The sequence below is a fragment of the Phalacrocorax carbo genome, chromosome 1 (genome assembly GCF_963921805.1).
Source record: "Phalacrocorax carbo chromosome 1, bPhaCar2.1, whole genome shotgun sequence".
NCBI lineage: Eukaryota > Metazoa > Chordata > Aves > Suliformes > Phalacrocoracidae > Phalacrocorax > Phalacrocorax carbo.
In genome coordinates, this window is record NC_087513.1 from 160796498 (window position 1) to 160823753 (window position 27256).

General features: G+C 35.8%; 1 protein-coding gene across 1 annotated transcript in view; it reads left to right on the plus strand.

Annotated features, from left to right (window-relative positions):
- Window positions 1-27256, plus strand: part of UGGT2 (UDP-glucose glycoprotein glucosyltransferase 2) — a 94825-nt gene that overhangs the window by 18617 nt on the left and 48952 nt on the right. Inside the window, exons 7-16 of the mRNA XM_064440676.1 lie at window positions 481-565; window positions 3059-3159; window positions 6330-6429; window positions 11086-11146; window positions 16491-16582; window positions 18165-18315; window positions 19318-19437; window positions 22589-22674; window positions 25320-25455; window positions 26988-27119. Of these exons, the coding sequence (XP_064296746.1) occupies window positions 481-565; window positions 3059-3159; window positions 6330-6429; window positions 11086-11146; window positions 16491-16582; window positions 18165-18315; window positions 19318-19437; window positions 22589-22674; window positions 25320-25455; window positions 26988-27119 (1064 nt within the window). The remainder of the gene's footprint in view (window positions 1-480; window positions 566-3058; window positions 3160-6329; window positions 6430-11085; window positions 11147-16490; window positions 16583-18164; window positions 18316-19317; window positions 19438-22588; window positions 22675-25319; window positions 25456-26987; window positions 27120-27256) is intronic.

Below are 27256 nucleotides of genomic sequence, written 5' to 3' on the forward strand. Positions count from 1 at the left end.
ACAGGATAGAAAGTTAACTCTCATTGGTAAGACTAAGGTTTATAGCCGTTGGAGTCACGTGAAAAATAGTTTAATTTTTTTAAATGAAAGAAACTGATCTCTGACTTATGACAAATGCTAGCTGGAGATTCAAGTGCTTTAAAGTCATCATGCTTTTCAAGCATAAATTTGGTAGTTGGCTGATAAGAGTTATACCTTACCAAACAGAAATGGCTCTTTTGGGAAGTGAATTATTTAACCATATAAATTTCATTTATATAAAAAATTTTACCATTGGATGAATTATATTTGAAATTAATTTGAATGTTGCTAAGTTCTGTAAAGTGACTCATTCTGATATCAAAATATGAATGCCTCAGTATAAATCTAATTGAAATAACATCTGATTGTATGTTTCTGTTAATTGTCTTATAATTCATAAGAATGTAATACATCAGTAACTTTCTTGATTTGTATTGTCTACATGTGCTATGTGTTCAGGAGCAAATGAGACAAAAGATGAGGAAGATGATGATGCTGATGATGATGAAAGTGATGTCCAAGGATTTCTCTTTGGCAAATTGAAGTGAGTTGATATAAGTTATAATTAAACTTCTGCATTTGCTTCTGGAGACTGAACCAAAAATAATATAATTTTTTTAATAGAAGAAGTGAGATTTCTGTTGGAAATTACTTTATTTGCCACTGGTGAAAATTCTGATTAATTTTTTGTGTGTGTCTTGTGAATGTAAAGATACAACAGTTGTTTAGTCTGTTCATGTCAATTTATTGCTTTTAGTTTTCTGATTCTCTTAGAATGTATACAGTAAACTTTTTAAAATAAAGAAATTCTTTCTGGGCAACAGTCACAAAAACTTAGAACACCATGTTTTCACGTTTGTACCTACAGTAAATTGTTGCTGCTACATAAGGTGTTTTTAAGATGGATAGTAATTAATTTATTAGAGTTAAGGAGTGATATTTCTTGGAAGATATGGTTATTATAGGTGTCTTCTTATTTTGGAGTTCATGAATTTGCGTTCTGTTCTAGCAGGATCTCTTTTATCTCCAAGTTACAATCTGTTAGATGAAATTGGATGCTACCCTATCGAGGGCTCCATTGGTGGATTCGTTTCATGGTTGCAGTCATCAAAAGTGCTTCCCTTTTCCTGTAACAGATCCATGCAGTGAATCACAAATCTTGTTTTTTTTCTTCAACAAGAAACTCAAGAGTGTGGCTCTTCTAGTGTAATTCTCTCTCTCACATATATAAAGCAAAAAGTAAACTTGTTTGTACATATTATCACCAAGCTGTAAGTCTTCTCAGAGTTCTGAGCTGCTAATGCTGTCTGAATTCAAGAGCCCATCCCCTTTCTGCCTTTTTTTAAAGTAAACACATAGAGACAGAATTGCACCCAGATCTGCAGGCTTCCTTGTTTCACCTATGTATCAGAGACCTTCCACAGCAGGTAATATCAAATGCTTATATCATATCTTTAACTGAGCTTGTTTTCTTCTTGGGTTGTGCTAGGTTTAGCTATACTTAGGTTCTTGATGTTGCACTGGGACTAATTTGTGAAGCTGTCAGATAATTACTCAAACTATTTGACATTGTTTCTAGACTCATATTTTTTTCTTCTCCTTTTCATACTGGAGATGAAAGATGTTTCAGTAACATTGTCCCTCAGTTATAGCCATGTCAAAGGCTTTTACTTTTCTCAGCTGTGAAATAGTTACGAATGTAAGCAGAAGACATAAAATCTTAGAAATATAACTCTTTGATTGCGCAAATTAACATAATTCAATCCCACATCATGATACATATCCAGAGAAGTCTAGCTTTTTTCAGCTGGCTTTTATTTGTGTTTGATTTTGTGCCTACATTGACCATAGCATAAGTGAACAAGAGAAAGGAGGGACCAAGCATCAATAATAGATCTTGTTTGTGGCTTGTGGTAGGTCTTATTTGCCAGTTGTCTTTCATACACAGAAGAATTGAAGGTCTGAACAGAAAAAAAAAATATCGTCAAGGTAAATTTGCAAAGAAGCCAGTAAAAACAGTAATTAAGGAATTCAAAAATAGTCAAGAGTTTGCTGCTTCATAGAGGGATTTTGAAGAGTAAGACCTATGTTTGTCATTTCTAGGGCTGTGTTACAAGTAAGAAATGGAATTTTCTGTCTTTGCTTCCCTTTTCAGATGAATGTGTTTTCTTTGAGGAACATGTTTTATATTTTGATTCTGGAATATTAGCCTTCATCAGTGCTATTTTTCTTTTTCTACAATGAACAATGGTTAATATCATCCAACAGCTAAAAAATGAGGGAGGAATCCTTGTGAAGCTTCTTAATATTTCATGTTTTATTTTAGATACTACAAAACTTAAAGTCTTAATGCTTTTGATGTCTGGTTTTTTAGCTACTTCTTGCTTCTTGTTCAATACTTCTACTAGAAGAATCTTTAGAAATCTAATGGAGATTGTTTTATGTTTGAGGATGTCTTGTAGCACACTGAAGCCTTTGCTCTCAAAACTTCTTTGCCCAATTTTGTTTCAAAAAAATAGCCAAGCTTTTGGGCACCATACTCCTCTTCACGTCTGACTAGTGATTTATGTGCTCAGCAGCTTGGTTTTGTCCGTAATGTTAATTTATAAAAGATGTTCTCAATGTTTTCTTGCCTATATCTTTTGTAGGTAATACAACAGACTGTGTGTACAGTTACAGTTAATCTATAATACAGTTAGGTATACATGATACTATAGTAAACTAACTATACAGTTACCTGTATTGTATGTTAATACTGTTTAAACTTTGAGTTCATTTATTCCATCAAAATTTATGTGACAGGATTTGAGACAGATCGCTACAAAACAATTGAACCGTTATTACTCTCTTGTAATTAACCGGGTTTTAGTCCTGAGAAATCACCTCTTCTTACCCCAAATCCTCATTTTTGTTTAAAGAACGAATTAAAATTTTAATTCTTGCTTGTTACTCTAAAGCTGTGAGCAATACTGTGTATGAAAGCAGACATTGATGGATGTCATTGATTTTGCCTTTTTTAAAAAATGGTTTGTTGTAGACAGATGCATCCTGATCTGAAAAATAATCTGAAAGAGTTTAAAAAACATCTAATTGAAACTACTGACAACATGGAACCGCTGAAGGTTTGGGAGCTACAGGGTATGTATTACATTTTTCTGAATTAACACAACACTCTGTGTAATTTTCCTTTGTTATGTTGATGTATCAACATTATGATAAAAGCTTCTTTTTAAAAGAGGCATATGGCTTCATAGAAAGGCAGTATTATCTCATGTATTTAAAAAGAATGTGTTGGTATCTTGTCCTAGTGTTTATATGCTAGAAATTAAAGGAGCATTGAAGTACTTTTATAAGCTGGAGAATTATAATTAGCTTTACTGATTTTAAAGACAGAAGTTTTATTGCCCAGTTTTCTGCCTGATGTGTTATCTCAGATGTTAAATTTAGTTTCAAATTTATTTTTTTTTGAGAGGTCAGGCAAAAATATAATTTTGACATGACTATTGAGTCTGGATGAAATACACATTAAGATAATTTGTTTAATTTATAAATTCTAACTTTTATCAGTGTACTGGCGTTCACATTAATACATTTTTTTGATATAACATCAAATGGAAGAACATGCCTTTAAAAGGTTTCCTGTGGAAGATGAGAACAAATATGTAGAAGCTGATTTCTAAACAGCTTCTGTGCTGATGACCTGCAGAACATTCTGTAGCTTGAATGGAATTGTAAATCACTCTAAAACAGGTCTCTAAAATGTAATGACACTTAAGTTTAGGCAACTAAATTTTGCCTGTTGTATTCTTCACTTTTAGAGGACAACCTGATCAAAACTGATTTGCCTTTATACTAGTGCAGTGAAGGAGACTGAGCAATCATCTGAACTTCCATTTCTTCTTGGGACCCTGACTGTTACAGAGCTTGTTAGCAGTATCCAGTCTGAAACTAGCTATTTGAGATAACTGTACTTCACTTGCAGTCTTTTATCGATGAACTCCCCTTTAGTTGCAGGATTTATCTTGGTCCAAAATTTTAAAAAATTGAAAAACAGGGCATTTCAGTGCTCCTGAGAAATATACTGTGCAAATAAAAAGAAAATTCTTTTTTAGTCTATTTAATTTTTTTTACATGATTGAATACCACTCTGTTGATATTCCAGCAGAAGCAGCTGTGAAACTTTGATCCCTTTAGTGTCTACCTTCAAAAGCCAGTACAAGTTCTCTATTTAGTAGTGGTCTTTTCTGCAGTGTCATGGCTATGTAAATAAAAAATGAAATTGCTGCTGCTCCCCAAAACAACCAGTTCATACGGTGTTGAAAGTAGTCAAGTGTTGGGATGCTGTTTGTTTAGTCCCAGGAAGACTGGTACTGGCTTGTGGTAAGTACATTCAGGGCCTTTTCAGAGAGGAGGTCTTCAGCCCCCTCTTTGTACGGTGCAGTTGTTTTGATACTCCTGACATGACTGGGTGCTTTCTTTAGTTCATTCTTAGAGTGGCTGAGTTAATGGCTCAGCTACTCTCTGATTTCCTTTAATTAGCTTCCAAGTAAAAATGTAACTAAATTTAACCAAAAATCCTTCAGGTATAGGGCATACTTCTATTTGTAAGTGACCCTAAACACCGTTCGAGAGTTGTCTTTCAAGAGCCTTTATGTTTTAGGTAGGTAATTAGGTTTTTTATTCATAGTGAAAAATGATGCACAGAGTACCAATGTGGTATTCCCATCAATAACTCATTCTTCTGGCTGTGTAAACAGCTTCTTGATCTTTAGTGCTTTGTTAGCTTTCAAAGCATACTTTGAGATCTGCTTTAGGCTCAGGATCATCTTTTCCCCAAGATGCCCTACACTGCTCTCTCAGCTGTGTTAGGGTGTGGCGAGGGGAGGTCTGTAGGTGATAGTCCCTGACCAGAGATAGCCAAGAAGGTGAAAAGTCACGTCAGTTTGCCTCAGTGGGATTTGAATATTCGTACTTTATCTGTTAAATGTCATAAAATGGAAGTGATTAACAATTTATGAAGGATTTTAAGTGTATGTCCTAAGTGCACAGCAGGTAAGGCATAAGGCATCACTATCTGTAGTAACAGCAGCAATTGGGTATTGCTTCACCTGATCACATCTTACGTGGCTGTTGAAAGGGATCTGAATTTTTTTTAAAACAGTGATCTCTCTATACTTTTTGTTACAAGTATTAAGAAATACCAAGTTAACATTCCACCTCTCCGACTCACCTTTTTTTCCCGCCAAGGTGCACCTTTTCAGGCTAAACTAGGAATGTGTGGTATTCACTTCAGCCTTTTTTTTAACTCATAATTGCTTCAAAAAGATTGTGCAAAGTTGTACTAGACAGCATCCTCTATGACTTTCTGCCGAGCACTTTTTACTATAAGTGGCAGCAGCTTTCCTCAAACTGAATAACCTAAAGCCTTCAGTTTCTGCTCAAATGTCTTAAGTAGCAGATTATGAAGAAAAACATCATTGCCCTGAGGTAGTTAGGTAGATCCAAAGTACATGGAAGCACCTAGTGTATTATTGCCTTTACCCTATTGGTACCAAAATTGGATTTTCCTGTCTCATGTGGCAAGATTTGTCACAGACAAGTTAGGCACCAGAGAAGGCTAACTTAACTGAATTCTATTGTTGTTTTTACAGTGCATAGACAAATGAACTATAAACTGTCCTGATATACTTCATTCTGAGAAAAAGCATAGAGAGAAAAATGAGATCCCTTTAAAAATTGTGCTAGACACTTAGGAGAACTGAAATTTGACACTAGATTGGCCTTTCTTTCATGAGTCTTCATTTTCTCTTCCTGTGAAATTGCTGCTACTCTTGAAAATTGTACACCTTACATGCTCAGTACAGCCTTCTACATTTAATATATCTGTTCTCTGAAAATCTTGTCCAGTTCTGGAGCTGGAAGGATCTTATTCTTTACTGCTGTTATGGGTTTCTGTGGGTTGGTGTGTATCTAAGTTTGAACATGATACCCTTGTGATACTGGCATATACCACATGCTGAATTGACTGGGTTTTTTCCAGTATGTTTTTGTAAACTTAGAAATTACATGTACAATGTGTATGCTCAAGACAGCTGAGCCGAGTTCTGTAGGAAAAGCCTGAATTTGGTATTTCCAACTTTTAAGTGCCTGACTTTTTGACCTTAATAATGCTACTTCATAGCCTTTTACAATGTGTAATGGAAACATAAAAAATGTTAATAGTGGGAATGTGTATATGGAATGGTTTTCTGATTGTAGGCAGTATTGATTGATAGTGATATTTCCAGTGACTTTTTTTTTTCCCTCAGATCTTAGTTTTCAAGCAGCTGCTCGAATTATGTCTACCCCTGTTTATGATGCCTTAAAGGTAATGAAAGACATAGCTCAGAACTTCCCAATAAGAGCCAGGTATGATACTTAAGCTTGTTTTTTAAATACTGTTTTTATGTTTGCATTTGAATTTAATGACAGTAATACAGATTTATATCCAAATCCTGCAATCAGATATTCATGTTTTACAGCTTGCTAGGTGGGTTCCAGGCAATTTCATTGAGTAGAAAATAACTCCTGGGAGAACTCATGATCAGTCCCTTAAACGTTTCCAGTTCGATGTAGGAGATGCCATGAAGGCATTCTAATCCTTCAGGCACCTACAGTTGAATGGCTAGTCCTCCTGGCTTTTTCTGGAATTATATTTTCCCAGGTGGAAAATTATGTTGAATTAATAGCAGACCTACTCACAGTAGGAAGATGCAAAATCCTGTTAAATTTCACAGGGGATCTACCCACATCAGTTCTAAGCACAACATTGTTGACAAGGTTGGGTCCCAGCTACCATATGTTAGTGTTCTTACTGGGGAAGATCTGTCTTCCGTTACAGATTACATAACAAAAGATCAAGATATATATTAAATAAATTAATAATATTTTCCTTTCTACTAACATTAAAAATTGCTCTTCCTGTAAGCCAATTTTATTGTAATTGATAAACGCTTTATGTTTAATAAGTTCTTCAAGTAATCCTATCAGCAATATTTGCTTGAATTACTGAATTAAATATAATGCTAAATAGGATTCTTAACTCAGCGTGTTTTCACATTTTACAACTCTTGTTTAATTATCACAGGGTTTCATTGTCATCTCTCATTTTCTGTTAGAGAAAATCTACACTGTAAAGGAAAAAATACCTTTGTAACACCTTGTTTCAAGGAAGAAAAATAACTTTTGAAATGCCTGAAACATTATTATGAAATAGTAAGGTGCAAGTTTAGACTTAGATTAGCCATCAGAAAATGCAGGTTTCCATTAGAAGGTAGTGGAAATGTACATAATGTTGAACCGCAAGCCCAGTTCTGTTCTTTAAAGGACAAGAAAAAGTCGGTTTGAAGTATGTGAGGTGACATTTAAATCATTGATTTAAAAAGTCATTAAATAGTTACATCCCATTTCACCTCCCGCTGTGTATTTGTGGCATTAGAGCACAATTTACCTGCTCTTCAAACATTTTATTTTTATGGGTAAAAGTGTAAAAATACTTTAGAATTATTAAGAGGGGAATTGCAGTTCCCATCCTGTATGATTTATTCTAATATGCTCATCTAGCATGTGATTTTTAACATGACAGATTACAAATATTTAAATAATTTAAAGTTAGTATGCCTGCATTGACAACAAACTTAAATCAAAGGGGCATTGTGTAAAAACAGCACACAAAATATATTTCCTTAATAATCTCATCATGCTTAACCAGTGGAGTCTAACATACTAGTTTGGAAAAAAAATCCACGTAGAATAAACAGGAAATGAGAATATATTGCTTAATCACTTCTGATAGATAACTGGGCATTATAATAGAAGTATTTTTAAATGGTTTAAATTTCACACAGTTTAGATATGAAAACAACAATTTTTTAATTATGCAAATTTTGGTTTGAAAACGCTGTATAAAAATTGTAGAACTATAGTTATGCAAATAAAAATTGAATATTATATGCTCCTTAAAAATGGAGGGGTTCCTTAGACCATAAAAAATGAATATACCATGTCTCTGGAAGTTTCTTTCACATTCTAGTTTATAATCTGCATTTTTGTGTCTCAGTATTTCCAGTTGAAAAGGTAAGTCTGAGGTAGATTTTACAAAATGTCATCAGATGTAGACAGTGTAACAACTGATGTATGTCACGGCGACATTTTGATAATTCATTTTATAGGGTATTTTTATCTTTCTTTTGTTGTATATGTGTCATTATCTGTTATTTAAGAATGCAGTAATAAGAATGATAATACTCTGTTTCTTGTTGTTTATGCTACATGTTCTTCCATGTAAGAATAAAGATGCATAAAATTATATGATAGAAAATACTACAACCTTAAGGTTATACAAGAACATTCCTACATCATGTGGAATGATAAATAGTATCAGTTTACTTTCAGACAGTAAAGTGTTTCTCTTTAGTGGGTCCTTAGCACTTAATATGTAGAAATATATGCATAAAACTTTGTGAAGCTCTGAACAAATTGAACAAATGACTGAACTCAAAATGAACAGATACCTTTCACAGGTACTTTTACATTTGTTACCTCAAATTCCTTGGGTGTCCTTCTCAAGGATTGACCATCACATTTTCCCCTTAAAATCTTGCTGGAGTCTTGCATCATCAACTGCCGTGCACAGACAAGGAGCTGGTTAACTATTCTTTAATGTATAGCTTTCTTATTAACAAAAATGCTATCAGTAAACTTACCCTTTGCTGATAAGTATTTTACGTCCTTGGTGACATTGGGCCAGCTTTGTCTTCTCCTTTCTGCCTTTTTCTTATTTTCACATTCATTTCTTATGTTTCTGCCTTACAACTCCAAGCTGTTTGGAGAGATTTAGGTTCTTTTCATCTGTGCAGTTTTGATCACTTGTGTGTTCAGAATGAAGCATTGATTCCAAGAGTTGCAGGCCCTACTACTATTTTTGTTAAGTTCAGCAAGATAAAAATCAGAACTTTTTTTCCCCCCTAAAGTATTTTTTACTTCAGGACTCTGAAACTTCTGCTATGAAGTCAGAATAATAGTTGTGGTAGTACTGCCACACATTAAATTTCCACCTTGCTATGGAGTCCTTCTGTTAAGTATCGGTTTGGCTCGTTGGAAAAGTAAATTCTCTGTAATAATTCCCATCAATTACAGCTGTTCTTTTAATGAGAAAGGTTCTGTAGTGTTCCTGAATTATGCCTATTGCTGGTAGGAGGTACTTTAAAGCAGTGTTGTACAGTTAGCTTTTGAGACTTCTGAGTTGATAGTGTTTTTACCTAATTCTTCTCCTCCACTTTTCCAAATTTAAAATTGGCTTCACATATTCTTTTCCTTGTACTTAGTTTCTTTTAATTTTTTAAAAAAAATCTTAATCAGCAGTGTTTCTATTTAAACAGAAATGTTTATAGGTTTTTGCTCTCTATTCTACAATTTTTACTTCAAAACTAGTGAACACAGAAAGTAGTACAGTATAAGATATATTTACTCAGTAGTGAATATACTTACTACATCCTTTATGTGCTTAGAGATTACCCAGCAGTATGATTATACAAGCTTTATGAGAAAGAGTTTAGATTAGTTGAACAATAATAAGCAAGTTATTAAGCTCATCCTCCAATGACTACTGGTAATAGTGTATTTGAACCAGGTTGACTGTTTTTTATTGCTGGCTTTGGCATCACAGTTTGAGTTACACCCTTCTCATTTTGAGCCAAGCAAAGCTCACTAAGCGTGGGTTGGTATAAATACAGCTCCGTCCCGATCCCCTATTGCCCTTCTTGTCACACGATCCAGAAGGGATTCACAAGGACAAAAATAATCTGCCAGAGTATTTAGATGGAGTGAATGGGAAAAGGGTATTTAGTTGTGATGAATTATGTAATATTTATAAACAAAGGTTGGAAAATTTATTGTTTGCACTTAACAGGTAGTCTCTTTGATCCTCTGGAAAGCTTGAATATTTGTTTAAACTAAACTGATTTTATGTCTTTTTTCTAACATGTTGTGAAAAATGTGGAGTTTACTAGCAAGGTCTATTCTAAATCAGTTTCGTTTTTGGGGGAGGTGAGGATTTGTGTTATTAAATAACTGCTTTATTATCCATAAGTATTGAAGTTGGCTTAGTAGAATCATTCTCAGTTTGTTTAGAGAACTTTCAGGTTTAAGATGACTCCAGTTTTTTTTAAGTCTCATGCAGATTTGCTAAAACATGTACAATCATGTTTTGAAAAAAAATATTTATGTAGGCAACTAGAGTATTTATTTTGGCATTTATTGGGAGAATCAGATTTAGGTTGATATAGTTTAGGGTTTCTTAAAGCACGGAGAGATTAATTTGTCTCTGGGGGTATTTTGTGGTAGCCTAGTAATTATAAACCTCACTGTGGCCAAGGAAGTTAAAACAATCTTCCACAATGCTCTTGAAAGGTAAAAAAAGGCAAATCAATGGATTATCTTCTAAAGGTAGAATGGCTAAGGAAACTAAAATTTTGATCATCTGTGAATACTTGACATTTTCAAGGGTCTCAAGCTGTAAATCTTTTTTCTAATCTTAGCTAATTTTAAAGTGGTCATTCTTTACATATTTTCCTTGCCTTTGGCCAAAACATTAACTTGTATCCTTGGTCGCCTGTGCTGTAATGTTGGTTAGCATGGAGTTAGTCACATTAACTTAAAATATACAAATACGGCATTTATTTAGGTAATGATTTAGGTGATCAAACAACTTACTTTTTTGTAATACACATGCCATTTTCCAGGAAAAACAAGAGGAAAGACTGAGAGTGGTAAAAATATGCTGATAATGTTACTTCAACAAAACGTAGCAAATGTGAAACCTGGGTTTACTAAAGTAACACAACAAAATATTTGTTTTGAAAATAAAATATTTATGACATGCATTGCTCTTCTTTTTAAGTCTTAATTACAGCATTCTTCAAGTACAGTGCATTTCAGATATGGTATTAAAATGCATATTTCACATTATTTAATGCATTTTTAAAAATACAGCAGTTGAGTGATACCAGTATTTTATTTTTACAGATCGCTGACCAGGATGCCTGTAGACAAGAAAATGCGAAATGAAATAGAAGAAAATCAGAAGGTTTGTTTTTATTTCGTCAAGTGGACATTTGAGTTACTATCATATTACTGCTTTTGGAGATTTTTATTAGTGTAGTAATTTCTATCAAAGAAAAAGAGCTAACTGTTCTAAACATATTTTACTAAATAAATAACATTGAAATACTCCATTCAAATTTTTCACTTTCTGCTATTCTTGGTACTTTTCCCTTATCTCTTTTGTTTTTACAGAATTTGACATGGGCAAACAATTTTTACAGAGTGTTTTGTTCAGTCATAAATTGTGTGCTGTGAAAGCGAAATAGGTATCAGTTAATTCTTCTAGAGCTTTGGTGTTGAATCTAGGCCTGCTGCTTATATTGTGGTCAGCACATGCTAGATTTGAGCTTTCCACACTCTCAGAATCATGCATGCAACTATTCTGCAAGGTATTCTGAACATCATCTATGGTAGGCGGTGGTTTTATTGTCCATCCTTGATGCACTGTCTTGTTACACATGAGGAGTCATTTTTCACATGATTTTGACTGATCTGAGATGAATCCTGAGGTGCCCCTTTGCATTTGCTGAGTTTGTGACATCTGTTGTATTTTCTGCCTCAGTCCAGAGACAGAAAATTTTTTTCTTTCAAGTTGAGTGTTAAAATTACATGGTAGTCACCATGCTTTTAGGACTGGTCACATGAAATGACATCCATAGCACTGTCCTTAATCCTGACCTTCAGATATTTTCACACGGTGTTAAGACTGGCCAACCACCATAGTGAAAGGGATTTATTTCTTACTTATGGCATTCCTGTTCTTTTGCAACATTTCCATGTATCATTCTTCTTTGTATTCATTCAGGCCTTTTCCTCTTGCCTTGCCAAGACTAATATCTCCAGAGGAATGCCTTTCCAGTTTCTTCCACCCTCCAGAACAGTGAAAGTGAACAAAGTCCCTGTGGCACTGATACAGCCTTTTCATAAAAAGCTTGTCATCTCCCTTTTAGCAAAAATTTCAAAAAAAATGTGTTAAAGCTCTCCACCATGTAAAACTAACGTAAGGTTTTCCCATCTTGAGTATTTCCTGCCCAAAGAGTGACAGGCTCAAGTGTTACGTCCTTGTAAACGGTTATGCAAACAGTTGTATAGGGCTTTTCTTGTCCATTTGGTGATTGCATGTGGCACAGGTGTATTGAGAATACATTTCACATATCCCAGCAGTTCACCTTTTTGAGCACTTCAGCTTTCTTGTGTGCAGGATGCATGTTTGATTCTTGGGTTTTCACAGAGATCTTAGGGTGGGCTCAACATTACGCAGGCCTCTTGTTTCTTGCACAAGTGACAAGTCCCATAGTTTTTGCTCAAGGGAGCAAAATCAGTATCTGCACCCTGCTTCATTGCTTTCTGTATACAGCTGAGATACGCATTTTCATATATCTCTTTGTTGTCAGGGTTATAGTCAGGATAAAGCAGCACAAAGCCCTGGTGATCATAGTTTCTCCAGAGTATGAGTGTTGGTATCAGGACTTTCCTTGTTTCTTGATGAAGTCTTTATGATGTCTTTCTCAAATTGCAGCTCTGTTAACACAAAAATTAAAAATGACTGCTTGATCAAAGGCTACTCCTCTACACCAAAATGCAAAAAAAAGGAAAGGCATATCAGGAATTAAAGTGGCTATTATTAGTAAATATAAGGGTTATGGAAAGTAACTAAGATATGGTTTGAAATGAAGACGTCTGCATTTAGGCACATCTAAATGGTATCTAAACTCCTAATGTGATGACAATGAAGATGTAATCAATGGACATCAAAAACAATTTAGCTTGCTCAGTGGTTGTTTTGTGGGGCATGACTGAGTTGCCTAAACCTGAATTTCTGACGTCATTTGAGATGCTGCAGGCTATCCAAGATAGCCACACAGGTCTGACAGATGCATCCACTGGGATTTCCATTCCCTTCTGTCTGCCCTGTACTTTCCAGTCCAAGATGCCTTATGCTGAAACAAATTACATCTGTGTTCTTGGTCAGCTGAATCACTCCATGATTCCATGACTGTATTACATACCTTAACTATAAGAGGATCTTAGGCACCTATCACACTAAGCTTAAATTTCATATTACATCCTACCTGTACTCTAAAGGCTACAGGCCTTTAGACAGCTAAAAGCTAAAATCTATTGAATAAAAGTAGGGAAACTTCCTGAACACTGCTGCTAGGGCACAATAAATTGGCGTGTGCGTTCTTGAACTGCAGTACATTCATCTAGCAGCAGGAGAGATATGATCTCATGCTGTGTGTAACTGGATGATTCCCTCTCAAGATAATGAAAGTTGAATAGGAAATGCAATGGGAGGAAATAAAGGTATAAGAAGTTGAAAGACATGTGATGATTTAGGTGTAATGAATTGATACCTAACTAAGAAATAGACAAAGAACTGCTATAGATAAAAGAAAAAATAAAATCTCATTAAACACAACTCACAACTTTCAGTGCAATAATTTGCTGACACTTTAGCAAGAAAATACTATATGAGTATTATCAGCATTAAATTCTAGTCTTGGGTGCCTCAATACTCCTTCCGTCAAAGTTGTTACGGCAAATGGGTGCTCTTCTGAACAATCAAATGCCTAGCATTAAAATTGTCTGACAACTCTCAGCTCTGATTCAGCTCAGTTGTTCTCCTACTGCGGTGCTGAAGGATTTGAAAAACTTATAGACTCCCGTTTCAATACTCAGTGGCTGATAATTTTTTCATCGTTCTTGCATTCATTTTAGTTAGTATTAGGATTTTTATGACCTACATCAGCCAGTTGCAGTCTTTTTCAGTATTGGTGTTTACATGAGTATCTGGGCTTACAGGAGTTACCGGAAAGCTTTCAGCAGTGGTAAGAGATCTCTTATCCTAAATGCTGATTTCAGTGCTTTAAGGAGAGGGCCTGTTGTAGCTGACCTCACAAGATCTGTGCAAGAGCCCTGAAGGATGCTGGTAAGAATTCTTGAGGCTGTAATCCTCTTTAAATTTATTGTGTGCTCCTTGAGTCCAGTGGCACAGATTTTTCTGCGGTCACAGTACTTTGTGGCACAACGCTAGTATTAAAATTGTAATTCAAGTTGGATTTGCTAATTACAGAAGAATTCCAGGTATACCTAGGATTTTGAGTGCTTCTCTGCCTGGTGCAGTGAAGTCTCATCACTGTATGCCTGGCTGTTTAATTTTGTGCCATCTGCCTGTTTTGGTTGTGTCTCAGGATCAAACTCTGTGTAGGTAAAATCATCAGAAATTTCACCTGCTGCAAGGGCACTTGGCGTTGTCAGGCATTGATGAATTTGGGCTGCTTCGAAGGGATGTGCAGAGTGAGGCCTTGGGAGGGCGTGTAATTCTGTGTGAAGCTGTGGTAGGAAAAACATAGATGTCAGATGCCAGCCGCTACTTCTAGTTTTTGTTTTAATGGTTGCATGAGGTTTAACAGAGTAATCCAAAAGAGCAGTTAGTAATAAAGAAGATGGAAGTCATTCCTCTTCCATACCAAGTTCTGGGACATATATAAAAAAAAAAAAAATCTGTACTTTTTATGAGTATATGATTGGGAATGAATTGAGTTTTATAGATTATGAAAGTAATTAAATGATCTCTTTCTTTTTTTCCTTATCTGACCACAGGAAACTTACTGCCATATATTTATGCTTTTGATTTTTGAAAGCCCACTAACATCCATTTTTTAGGTGCCTACTAAAGTTTTCATGAAATTTAAAAAATTTTAAAAAAATAGTGCTTCTGGCTGTTTCTTAGCAATAGTGGGCTGCAGCCCCTCCCAAATCCACAATATTCTTCATGTTATATCTCAGTTTGAATATGTGTATTTAGATACTTTATAACAAGCATAAATAATTATATTACTCTTTTGTAAATCTGCATACAGAAGAGCAACGAAAGCACTTTAAAGTTCAGGTTACACCATTAGAATAATTTAAATTTACAAATTTCAAAAGATGTTTTTCAAGGTCAAGGACATGTTTTGGACTTCCATAAAAATTCTTTCTGTGTTAGGCTTATCACAGCCGTGTTTTTCCTTCGTGGAGAGCTCTGTCTTTCTTATGCTGATATTGGACGCCATTACATATTTCCATTCTGCTTTGGGTTGTGAAAATGTTTATATAGACTAAGGAATATGGTACATTGTTGATGAATTATAAGTAACACGTGCATTTGTTGGATTACAAGGAGCTTCAAGTAAACTGTTTTCTCATTTATTGTGGGGTTGCACTTGTAATGCCACAAACCAGTTAGGTTTGATTTTACTTACATTTAACTGTGTGAAAGTAACCACACTACTTTGAAGAAATAATATAGCTCTCAGTGTTTTTCCATTTTTCTCTCATTTGTTCAGTGACAGGCATGTAAGTGGAGTAATACAGGCAGCCTGAGTTGCTTGCTCTAAGTGTGCTTTTGTTCATAGTGTGGGTTTTTTGTTCACACTTATTTTGTTCAGCAAGCGGGAGCTAAATGGGGATAAAATATATCTTTCTCAGCTTGCTTTTTTTTTTTGCATATTTTTCTTGCTTTCCATTCTTCTGTTGGGAATTAAGACAGATCTGGAAATCTGACTGCTCCTTATGGGGTGAGTTGGAATAAACTACTGCTGTTGCTCCTGTTACTTATCTTGCTACAGCCACCATAGATTGAACAGTGTGGTGCCTCACAGCTCTCTGAAATAAAATATGGCACACTTTACTCCCTAAATACTTCCTCTTGTATTCATTTGTTGGGGATTTTTTTCTTCTTTGCAAAGCAAGGATATGATATGCTATCCCTTTCTCACCTATGTTTTTTCCAAGGTCTGTCTGTTAGATGAGATTGTATGTTTCTAGTCTGTCTTTCCTAATTCCCTGTAAAAATTGCGACTACACATTTTTTGGAATTGTGGAAGTTATTAAGCAATTAAGAAAGCTAGTTTCAAGTGGAGGTCTGAAGGACACACATAAGGTCTCCCATTGTTGAATGAATATGTAGGAGTAATTTTTCAAAACCTTACAAGCCATATTTCTGTATGTGTGTGTATTTTCACTTCCTGTTGGAGGACACTGAGAACGTGTCCTTGTCTCTACCTTCTACAGGTAGGGTCACTGTAGGTTGTTTTGAGGGGAATTATCAGTTGTTTTCATTTGTAATTGTACACTGAAAGTGTGTTAAATAGCACTCATAAAAGTATGTTGTCAATATTTGTACCAACACCACTGAGCTAAAAGAAGAAATTGTCGAAGATATTTGATGTGTCTATTTTGCATAATTACTTAGTTTTTTATATATATATATATGTTTATGTGTGTGTGTTAGTGTTGATATATACCTAAATGAGTTAGCAGTACTTTTTACTTTTTAGCATTTTCATGAAACACTTGGAATCCAACCTGGAGAAGCACGTTTGTTTCTAAATGGGCTTCATATTGACCTGGATTTTCATGATCCTTTTAGGTAAGACGGTACATTTTGTTTGAAGGTTACAGAATTACTAAGAATACTGGAGAAGTGGTGCTCATGGTGATAGATGATCTCATCTGTCGCATTTTGGGGGGCAGGAAGTGCTCCAGTAGAGGGAATACTGGTTTACAGTGGTTTTGCTTTGAATATGAACCTTTTTTAAGTAGTTGAAAACAGCATTTTCTCTTGGAATATGTTTCCTAATTTGCTTACAATTTTACAACTCACCATGTAAAATTAATTTGGAAATGCAAGGAATTCAGCGTGTATGTATAAAAAGGCGGGAAAAGCACTTTATAAAAAGTAGGTTAAGTACTTTTACATCCCTATTTCTTAAAAATTACAAAAAATTTGTGGGTATTACATTTAGATACACAACACCTTGGGTTATTTTTGGCATGCTGCGAGTCTGTGCCTGGCCACCTTTTATTATACATTCTGTTAATGGAGAACTAATATGCTTTTTGGTATAAAAAATCTTTTTCCAGTTTGCATAATTATACTATAATTACTTCAGGTGTGACTTGCCTCTTATATGCAAGCACTCATAAAGTGTAAACTTTTTCCCTTGTATTCTTCTGTATGTTGTCAGCAGCAGGACAGCTATGACTACTTCAAATTCATCTTTTGTGGCCTGCAAACTGTCAGTAAATCTACTGGTGCTATGGCTGAGTTTTTTTCATGTTCCTACGATTTGTCAGAGTCTACAGTTTTTTATTGACTATTTTATAACTAAAAATATTTTCTTTTCTCCTCCATGGAGATTCTTAAACTTTCTTGGGTTTAGTATTTATATTTGCAATTTTTACTTTGTTTTTTTCTCAGCCAGAATTCTGAGATGGAGTCACTTGCATCTTTCTTGGAAATGGTGCAAATATTAATAGTGCTTTTTAATGCTAGGGCTAGGTTTAATTTCAGTAGATTTTTAGAAGAAAACTTTCAGAATAGAGAAAACTAAAAATGAAGCAAGATAGAAATAAAGGCATTTGTAAAATCTTGCCTGCTGTGTTCTGCTGGTGAGTACGTTAGGTTTGTTTTCAATCTCATATTGAATTTTCAGATTGCAACAAATGTTCCAGAGTCCTGTTGGGCCTTCTGGGAAAGAGTCCTCTTTCAGAGGACTATGTTTCCTCCATGCTGTTCTCAGGGTTCTGCCATGATGCAGTCTTAGAGCTTGTCTTTGTCTCCATCACTTGCTTCCTGCTTCTCTACACTCGTGCAAAGCTGCTTAGAGTATCCACTGCTTGGGTTTCTGCCTCGGCCAGGATAATGCAACAAGCAACCCTCGACTCTGCTGTCCTGCCATGTCTTGCTAAAGATGGATGAAATTCCTTCATATAAAATAAATGTGAATAAGAGTTGTATAATAATCTGTTTTAATTCTGTTTTGAAATAAGCCAGAGACATGTAGTGTTATTAATTGATTTTGTTTTAAACGTTTGACTGCAGGAGAAAAGAAGAATTGTTTTTCATACTAAAAATAATCCCGACATTAGTAGCCTTTGAAATATTTTTTCTTTTTATGTCATGACAAGTGTTCTGTGTAGACATTATGCATTTTGTCTCCCTGAAAAAGTATCTTAGAGACTCTTAAACTGGAAGGGAAGGTGATGCATGGCCTTGATGAACTTGGAATCAAAGAGAAGATCCTCAGTAAATTTATGAGGTTGCATATACACCCTACAGATGACAGTTATGCGCTAGATATTCGACACTCTTCGATAACAGTAAGTAATTAAGCATTTATTTATTTAAATATTAAACATTTGATAATGCTATGTATGAGACAGTCTATCCTTTTTTTGTATTGTAATTGAAATACTAGGCATAAGACAATAAGCAGTTGAAAATATTTTGGATGGTAATATCTCTCCAATATATTTAAAAAGTAACTTTCTTTAGCCTATACCTTATTTAAAAGTTTAGAATGTGGGATGTTTAAAAGGAAAGAGGAATGTATCTAAGAGTAGCTGCACACTCATAGCTATAGAATTTGACTTTACAGCAATTAATCTACCTACATAATACCTTCGTATTATGCAAGACTGCTAAATATACTTTACAAGTGTGAGAAGTGAATTGTGGACAACTTAAGTATTTTGTTTCCAATTGTCCAATGACTCTGCTTTTTTCCCTTCTTAAAAGTGTACACAGTTTTCATTACAAAGGTTATATGCCAGTGGAAAAGGCACTAAAATACTACTTTTCTTCACCTGAACGAACCATATTTCACTCTTCTCTTTGCCAACTATAGACAGGATTGCACAGAAAACAGTAGAAGAACAAATTGGCCATATATTATTTCGTTATTTTGGTATATCTAAAGTGCTGCTGTGGGTTATAGATAAATACTGTATTTGTCTTACAAGATGGTTATGCTGTGTTAACAACATATCACACAGATATGCGTATGACCTTTATATTGTGAAAGTAGTTTCCACACTTGAAAAAAAGGTTTTATTCACATCCTGATAGAGTGTGACGGTCTTTTTTCTATTTTCTATACATTATTGATTTTATTATGTATTGCAAATAAAAAAACCTGACCAGTTTGATTGAAAAGAAAAAAAAATTGATTTTAGAGGCTATTTTCTGTTACTATTTCAAAAAGAAGATAAAACATTTTACTCTTTCCAGGCTTTCCATGTGTTTTAAAATATCTTTATTTATATAAACATATTTTACTCAATGTTTAATATGTTTTTAAATGGATGCATTTTTCATTTTAGTGGGTTAATAATATAGAACAAGATGACAGCTATAGCACATGGCCTGCAAGCTATCAGGAACTGCTAAAACCCGCATTTCCTGGAGTTATACAGCAGATTAGACGCAATTTATATAATCTGGTAAGTTTGGATAACTCAATTTTTTTGCATAGTTTATATATTAATATGTGGACAGAAAATTTATTGAAAAAAGCACATGCTGTATTCACTGTAAGATAGGCTAGAATTTAATGTTTTCTATGTAGGTGTGCCAATAGTAGTGAAAAATCTTTTTGTCTAACGAGTCATATTGGTCTGATTTCCAGAAATGGACTTGGGCTCAGTTTTGTCAGGAGCTCTTCTGTTCCTTTCCATGCTACATATTCACTACTATCGATGAATTTTCTTCAGATTACACTACTGAGAGAAAGTAATGATAACTCTACTTGTTTTAGAGGTGGTGAACTGAGCTACAAAAAGATTTAAGGTACAAAGCATACTGTTGTGGTTTAACCCGGCAGGCAGCCAAACACCACACAGCCGTTCGCTTGCTGTCCCCCTCCCCTCTGCCCCGGTGGGATGGGGGGAAAAAAAAAAAGTAAAATTTGTGGGCTGAGATAAAGACAGTTTAATAGGAGAGAAAAGTAATGGAAAATAATAATAATAATGGTGAAAGAATATACAAAACAAGCGATGCACAATGCAGTTGTTCGCCACCTGCTGACCAATGCCCAGCCAGTACCTGAGCAGCAGTCATCCCCTCCCCCCCAGCCAACTCCCCCTAGTTTATATGCTGAGCACAATGTCCTATGGTATGGAATATCCCTTTGGCCAGTTTGGGTCAGCTGTCCTGGCTGTGCCCCCTCCCAGCTTCTTTTGCGCCTGGCAGAGCACAGGGACCTGAAAAGTCCTTGACTTAGTGTAAGCACCGCTTAGCAACAAGTAAAACATCAGTGTGTTATCAACATTATTTTCCTACTAGATCCAAAACACAGCACTGTGCCAGCTACTAAGAAGAAAATTAACTCTATCCCAGCCAAAACCAGGACACATACTAATTATTAATATCTTGTAGCCTAATTTTTCCTCTGTACATAGCATTCTGTATCACTTAGTAAGTTAAGGAAACAGCTGTTGCTGATTTAAATTGAAATTTAAATTACGAAAGGTATGAGTCATAGAATCATAACATTGTTAGGGTTGAAAGTGACGTGAAAGGTCATCCAAGGCTCCTGCAGTGAGCAGGGACATCATCAGCTAGACTAGGTTGCTCAAAGCCACATCCAACCTGACCTTCAATGTTTCCAGCGATGGGGCATCCACAACTTCTCTGGGAGACCTGTTCCCCTGCAACATCTCCCTGTGTGAGGGTGTCCCACCACCCTCATTTCTTCAATTCCAATCTAAATCTACCCTCTTTTAGTTTAAAGCCGTAACCCCTTGTTCTGTCACTACAGTGTCACCAGTGTGTCACTACTACTGGTAAAAAGTCTTTCTCCATCTTTCTTATAAGCTCCCTTTAAGTACTGAAAGGCTGCAATAAGGTCTCCCCGCAGCCTTCTCTTCTCCAGGCTGAAAAACCCCAACTCTCTCAGCCTGTCCTCACAGGAGAGGTGCTCCAGCCCTCTGACCATTTTTGTGGCCTCCTCTGGACCCGCTCCAACAGGTCCATGTCTGTCCTCTGCTGAGGACCCCAGAGCTGGATGCAGGACTCCAGGTGGGGTCTCACCAGAGCAGAGGAGAGGGTCAGAATCACCTCCCTTGACCTGCTGGCCGTGCTTCTTTTGATGCAGCCCAGGATACGGTTGGCCTTCTGGGCTGCAAGCACACATTGCCGCCTGATGTCCAGCTTTTCATCCACCAGTACCCCCAAATTCTTCTCTGCAGGGCTGCTCTCAATCCCTTCATCCCCCAGCCTGTATTGATATAGGGGGTTGCCATGACCCAGGTGCAGGACCCTGCACTTGGCGTCGTTGAACCTCATGAGGTTCACATGGGCCCACTTCTCAAGCTTGTCCAGGTGCCTCTGGATGGCATCCTGTCCCTCAGGCATGCCAACTGCTCTGCTCAGCTTGGTGTCATCTGCAAACTTGCTGAGGGTGTATTTGATCTCACTGTCTCTGTCACTGATGAAGATATTAAACGGTACTTGTCCTGGTACGGACTTTTGAGGGACACCACTCATCACTGATCTCCATCTGGACATTGATCTGTTGACCACTACCCTCTGGATGCGACCATCCAGCCAGTTCCTCATCCACCCAACAGTCCACCCATGAAATCTATATCTCTTTAATTTAGAGAGAAGGATGTTGTGGGAGATTGTGTCAAAGGCCTTACAGAAGTCCAGGCAGACAACATCCATAGCTCTTCCCTTGTCCACTCCAAGTGACATGAAGTATATAAAAAGAAAACTGAAATACAACTAATATGTTAGAAAAAAATGTATGTTTATAATGAAGCATATGATATGTGTAGCATGAAGTCAATTTGCATTATGTATTCCAAGTTAAATATTGGCATATAACAGCTATATTATAGAAATCTACAACGTATCATTTAATTATAATGTGAGGGAAAGGGAGTGTTCAAAATTTTTAAAATTATTGTGCTGCATTTCAGCTACTGTAGCAAAATTATGATAAATCCTAAGGGGACCTGCAGTGCAGAGCTGAAAAAATAAGGTACCAATGTCATAATTAAATCTGCATAAGGATAATTTACCTATGCAGACAGATCCCCGTTTTAGATTCTGTGCATCCCTGAAATATCTGGTTTTACACTTGAAGCTACAATAAGTGAAAGAGTGAATACAAAGATACGTGAGGCAGGAGGGAAGAATTATTTTTCAATGCTCCACTTTTTAATTAAAAAGTTTAAGTCAATATATTCTGTTTGTTTATTTTAGTTTGGGTTTCACAACAGAAGAGAGTTAGTTGAAAGAAGTAATAGAAAAATCAGCATTAGATCCTTCTTAATTATACCAAGTTCATTATTAAAACCAAAGTATTGGCACAGAATCTTTCAAAGGAGAGTAGTGATATCACTTGGTTTGAAGTTCAGTAAATGGTTAGATCTTGTTTTCAGTATTTGGTCCAAATTCATTAATTCTGAAATTATTTTCATTTGTACTCTTAATGTTTTCCTACAATGAATGCTCTAGGAAATTAAAAACAGTTGGGGCACACAGCTCCTTTGGAAATTTCTGTTCTCTCAGATTTTATGTCTGAAAAAAAAATAAAAGAGACCTCGAGAATAAATATTAGCTGTATAATATGTTTTCTATTCTTAGGTACTTTTTGTTGATCCTGTCCAAGAAGATACAGGTGATTATATGAGACTGGCAGAATTATTTTATCATCATAATGTACCACTTAGGTAAGGAAAACTGAAAGTCTTGAAGAAAAGTCTTAAAAGAAGGTTGTTTCCTTTTTTTCTTCTTCATCTTCTCTTCTGCTAGGCAAAGATGTGAATTCAAAGGAAGTCCAGTGTAACAACATTCTAATAAGACACATTGATTACCCACTTGTTTTAAGTTTACTCAGATATTAAGCATTCTTAAGCAAATAGGTTGTAAGGGATAACATACCTGAGTGTGTGGAAAATTAACTGCAAAAGTCTGATAAATTATCTTGTCAAATAGTCCCACTGGATGTCCATGTGAAATTGCGTTCTAAGGTAAATATTCTGTAAGTAAACCAGGATTTGAGGGCATTTTTGAGTTATTTTAGCTAAGGTTGCTTTCAGTGTAATAGTTTTAAAATATCTAATGTGAAGTGGCTACCCAGCTGAAGAGCTGACTTCCTAAATCAAGTCATTGAGTTATCACTTGTAAACATGAAGATCGTCTGAAACATGGGCTCAGCATTGCACGTTGTGATGTTCTTGTAGTAGCTGTCAGGTATCATGAGATCAGTAGGTCTGTCATATTCTTGTAGCAGCTATGATGGGGCTGTATGCTTTGTGGAAATATTTGCAAGATGCACAGTGTTTTGTATAGCAGAAGCCAGCTTTGAGCCTGTGATACTCCGAGGCTGTGATTCCCTTGTTCTGTCTTACAATTTGCCTCTTTTTGATGGTTGAAACCTTGAAAATTATGCCAACTGACTGCTGCCTATAGAACATTATACACTGTTGTCATATGTGTAGTCAGGAATAGGCAGCAGCTTATACATCTGTATTTCATAGATGGCTGCAATTGTGTAAGCCAGTTAGCACACTATTAAGTGTTTTGGGTTGCAGTTTGGCAACCAGAAACGTCCCTACGTGTAGGTTAGCTAAAAAATAAATGTAGAGGAGAACAAAGTTGAATAGCTGCCTCTGTAGGGGTTTTTCATGGAGCAGCCTTTTTTTGTCCTCTGTTGGGTTTGTCCTGGGAGAAGTGACAGCTAATGGTAGAGGATTTAGCTGCAGACCTAGTATGAATATCATTAGCTGCACATATTCACGGTGTTTCAGGAATGTGTTCTGGAAAACTATGTGGTTGTTCCCTGAACTGCTGCAACAGCAAAGTATTCACATCTCCGTTTCTGATTCATAAAAATACCTGGTTTTGGCCATCTTCTTCCTATTCCTTTCTCCCATTGTAGAAGCAGGCTTGATGTTGAAATGCAGGTGTGGAGGGGAGGGTATCTATTCATCTAAAAATTTATTGATAGCAGACAGTGGAAGCCTTGGAAATCCTTAGAAGGGTTCTGATGGCTTTGTACTCACAAAATTCCAGGTGACTGGCAGAATCCACCTCTTCCATCTCTTAATGCAGGTGACTGTGTTCATGAATAGATATCTACTTCTCCTCTTGGGAATCTATGTTCTAGCTATGGGTGTACATATGGTCTGTCACTTGTGAATGGAAAATTTTCCTTTGAGATTTTCGTACTCTGCTCCTTCTTACCTATTGCTTGTGACATGGCATGCAAGATGGAGCTTGCCTACTCTCTTTCCTTCCTTTCACTGCCAGAAACTGGCCTAGTGTTTTCCAGGTCAATTTGCCAGTCCCAAAGATCCTCAACAGAGGTACCTTTCTTGTCCTTTTCCTATACCAGCTAAGATGCAACTTACTAATGATCAGAAGTCCTTTCAAGTAGTGTAGTAGAGACCGGAAGGATCCTTATGTGTTATCAGCAGGGCATAGAACTTCAAATATCTTCAGTTTTAACTCTCCTGGGTCTTCAGGCTGTGAAAGACTTTGTGCTTTAGTCATTGTGCAGCTACTTAAAGTCCGTTTGACCAATTGTCTCATTCCTCAAAGCCTTTCTTCCCTGGAGAAACAGGATCTTCACATCAATATCTTGGACTTCTGGGCTTTCTGGAGTGTCTCAAACCTTTCAGTGACATCCTCATGAGTTACATGTGCAAATGGTGATGCTCTATTTAATAAAAATGTTGTGTATAGACAATCAAGTGGCTGTTAGGTTTGAATTTCCACTGCTATTGTAGAACACCAAATCTCTGTTACACGTCATGCTGTAAAGAGAGTATTGCCTGATCAGTCCAGGTATTTTTCATGGGAACAGTATCAAAATACCACCTCTAGTAGGATTTTCCTCAGGTTTTTTTTTCCTCTCAAGCCTCATAATTCTAGGGCTTTTTTCATGTAATGGAAATGTAGGGAATTGTAGTAGATGTGTTAAAATTGCTGTGAATGAGGAATGAATGGCAGTAGGAGGGTGGGGAAGCCCCAGAAGGTAAAAAAGGCAAGAAGGTGGCTAGTAAGAAGGGCAGGTGTTGATGACAGGGCATCAAGACCCCAGCATGCCTACATGCAGCTACTCAAGACACTCATTTCAGGAAAAATAAAGACAGATTATGCTTAGACTGAAACAAAGACTCAAGGTTAAGAGGTGATAGCAGCAACACAATGTCATAACCTTTGATCAGATAAGCAAAGAAAGGGCTGTCAGTAAATCTTAATGACTCACAGAAATCGCAAACATCATCTTCTCTGTCAATATTGGAATGTATGTGAAACTGATATTGTATTAAAATATATGATCTCTTTTTTTTTGTTTGTTTGTTTATAGAATTGGATTTGTTTTCATTTTAAGTATGAAGGAAGAAATTGATGGAAATGAAGACGCTGGAATAGCTCTTTGGAGAACTTTTAATTACATTGCAGAGGAATCTGACACCTCTCAAGCCTTTACCTCGATGATTAATGTTAGTTTTTTCACAAGAAATCACCTCTTCTTTTTTTGAACTTATTACTTTTCTGTGTAGCTAGGTTTTTGCTACCTTGTGACAGCATGATACATTTGCATTTACTTTATATGGAAACAAAGTATTAAAAATATGTATAGCATTAACATGCTATAGAATGATGCGCAGAAATACTTTCCTCCTCTGGAAACCAGCTTGTTCTTGTCATTTTACCTATCTACAGGCTTTCTTCAAGAATGTAAAAAGGTAGATGCATACCTTACAGCTTTCTGTATATTCTAGTGAAAAATGATTCTGTATTATTTGCATTAACATGGCATGCCTGCCTTTGTGCTCTGTATCTCTTGGAGTACAGTAATTTTAATATTACTTTGGCAATTCTATAAGTTTTGAAAAACCCTTGGTTGTTCTCTAGCACAGAAAGTTGAAACAGAGTAAAAGAAGTTCTTTTTTGGTCATGTTAGAGCTGTTCATGGGTGTAGAAAATATAGAAGTAGTCCAGGCTTGCAGCTTAATGAATGAGACAGATTTTCAGTGTGAGAGAATGCAGGTTCATGTAAAGACAGGCATTTCAGAGAAAAGAGATGAATGGAGGGAAATAAAGTGGGCAGTCTATGTGAAGGGTCTGCAGGCAAAATTATATCGGAGAATATGGTATTAATACATAACATTTTTTCTTTTTTTTTTTCTGTTAATCTATTCAGTGCCTAGAAACTAATGTCATGGACAAACTCAGAGAGCTTAAATGAAAGGAATTGAAGTAACTAGAAATCCACAAGTGTTAGGAGCTGGCACACATGTGTGACTATTATCCAGATCAAAAAATACGAATTTACAGTGTGCTTTTTAAAATGTTGTGTTCCTCTGTTTACTTTGTTTCATAATATAAAAAAGGGGGGGATGGTAAATACAACTAAAAGATAACAAAAATAAAATTGGTAAAATACAGGTTTGAGATATTCAGCGCTATAGAGAGAAATGTACTGTTCCTCCTTTGAAAAGAAATGGATTGCATAATTTTCACTTCAAATTTCTTTTGTGTGTTTGATGGAAGTAATAAAATCTTATGCTATGAAATAAAATAGCATTGCTAAGGAAAAATTGTCACTGTAGGAGAATGTATCACTGACTAATTCAGGCTTGGATTCATCCCATATAGACTCAGGTAGCTACCTGGGGTTAGGTAGTTTATAATAAGAATTTAGATTCCTTCTGTAATCAGTGGAGAGAAATAACCTTTCACATTCAGCTCACCTAAGTGTATTTGCTTTGCTGCTTCAGATTTAGATTAAAGATATAATAATAGATAAATCAGAACATTGGTCTGATGAAAAATTGTGCATATATGTGATGGTGATAATTACTAAAGCAGTATAAAAACTGCAAAATAGCAATAAAAGAAATATAAAAATATAGCAATATAAAAAATTACTACAGCACTATAAAAAGGTGATATTTATTGCTTATTTACTTCTATTAAATTATGATTGAAAATTGATTACACTTATTTCTTTCTGTTATCATTTTTACAGATGTACCATGAGGTGAGAGATGGGAATGTTCTAACAGTAAATCATGTGAAAGATGTTCTTAGAAGCGAATACCCTCATGCTGATGTTCAAAGTATACTAGGGGTTCATTCTGAATACGATGAAGGGAGGAAGGTATGTGGAGAGCAAAGTAGTAAGAAATATTGCAGAACACAATTTATTGCGTTTGCGAAGCTGAAAGATGATTAAATACATGTAAATGATGATTAAATGTATGTAAATACAGATGATTAAATGCATGTAGATACAGT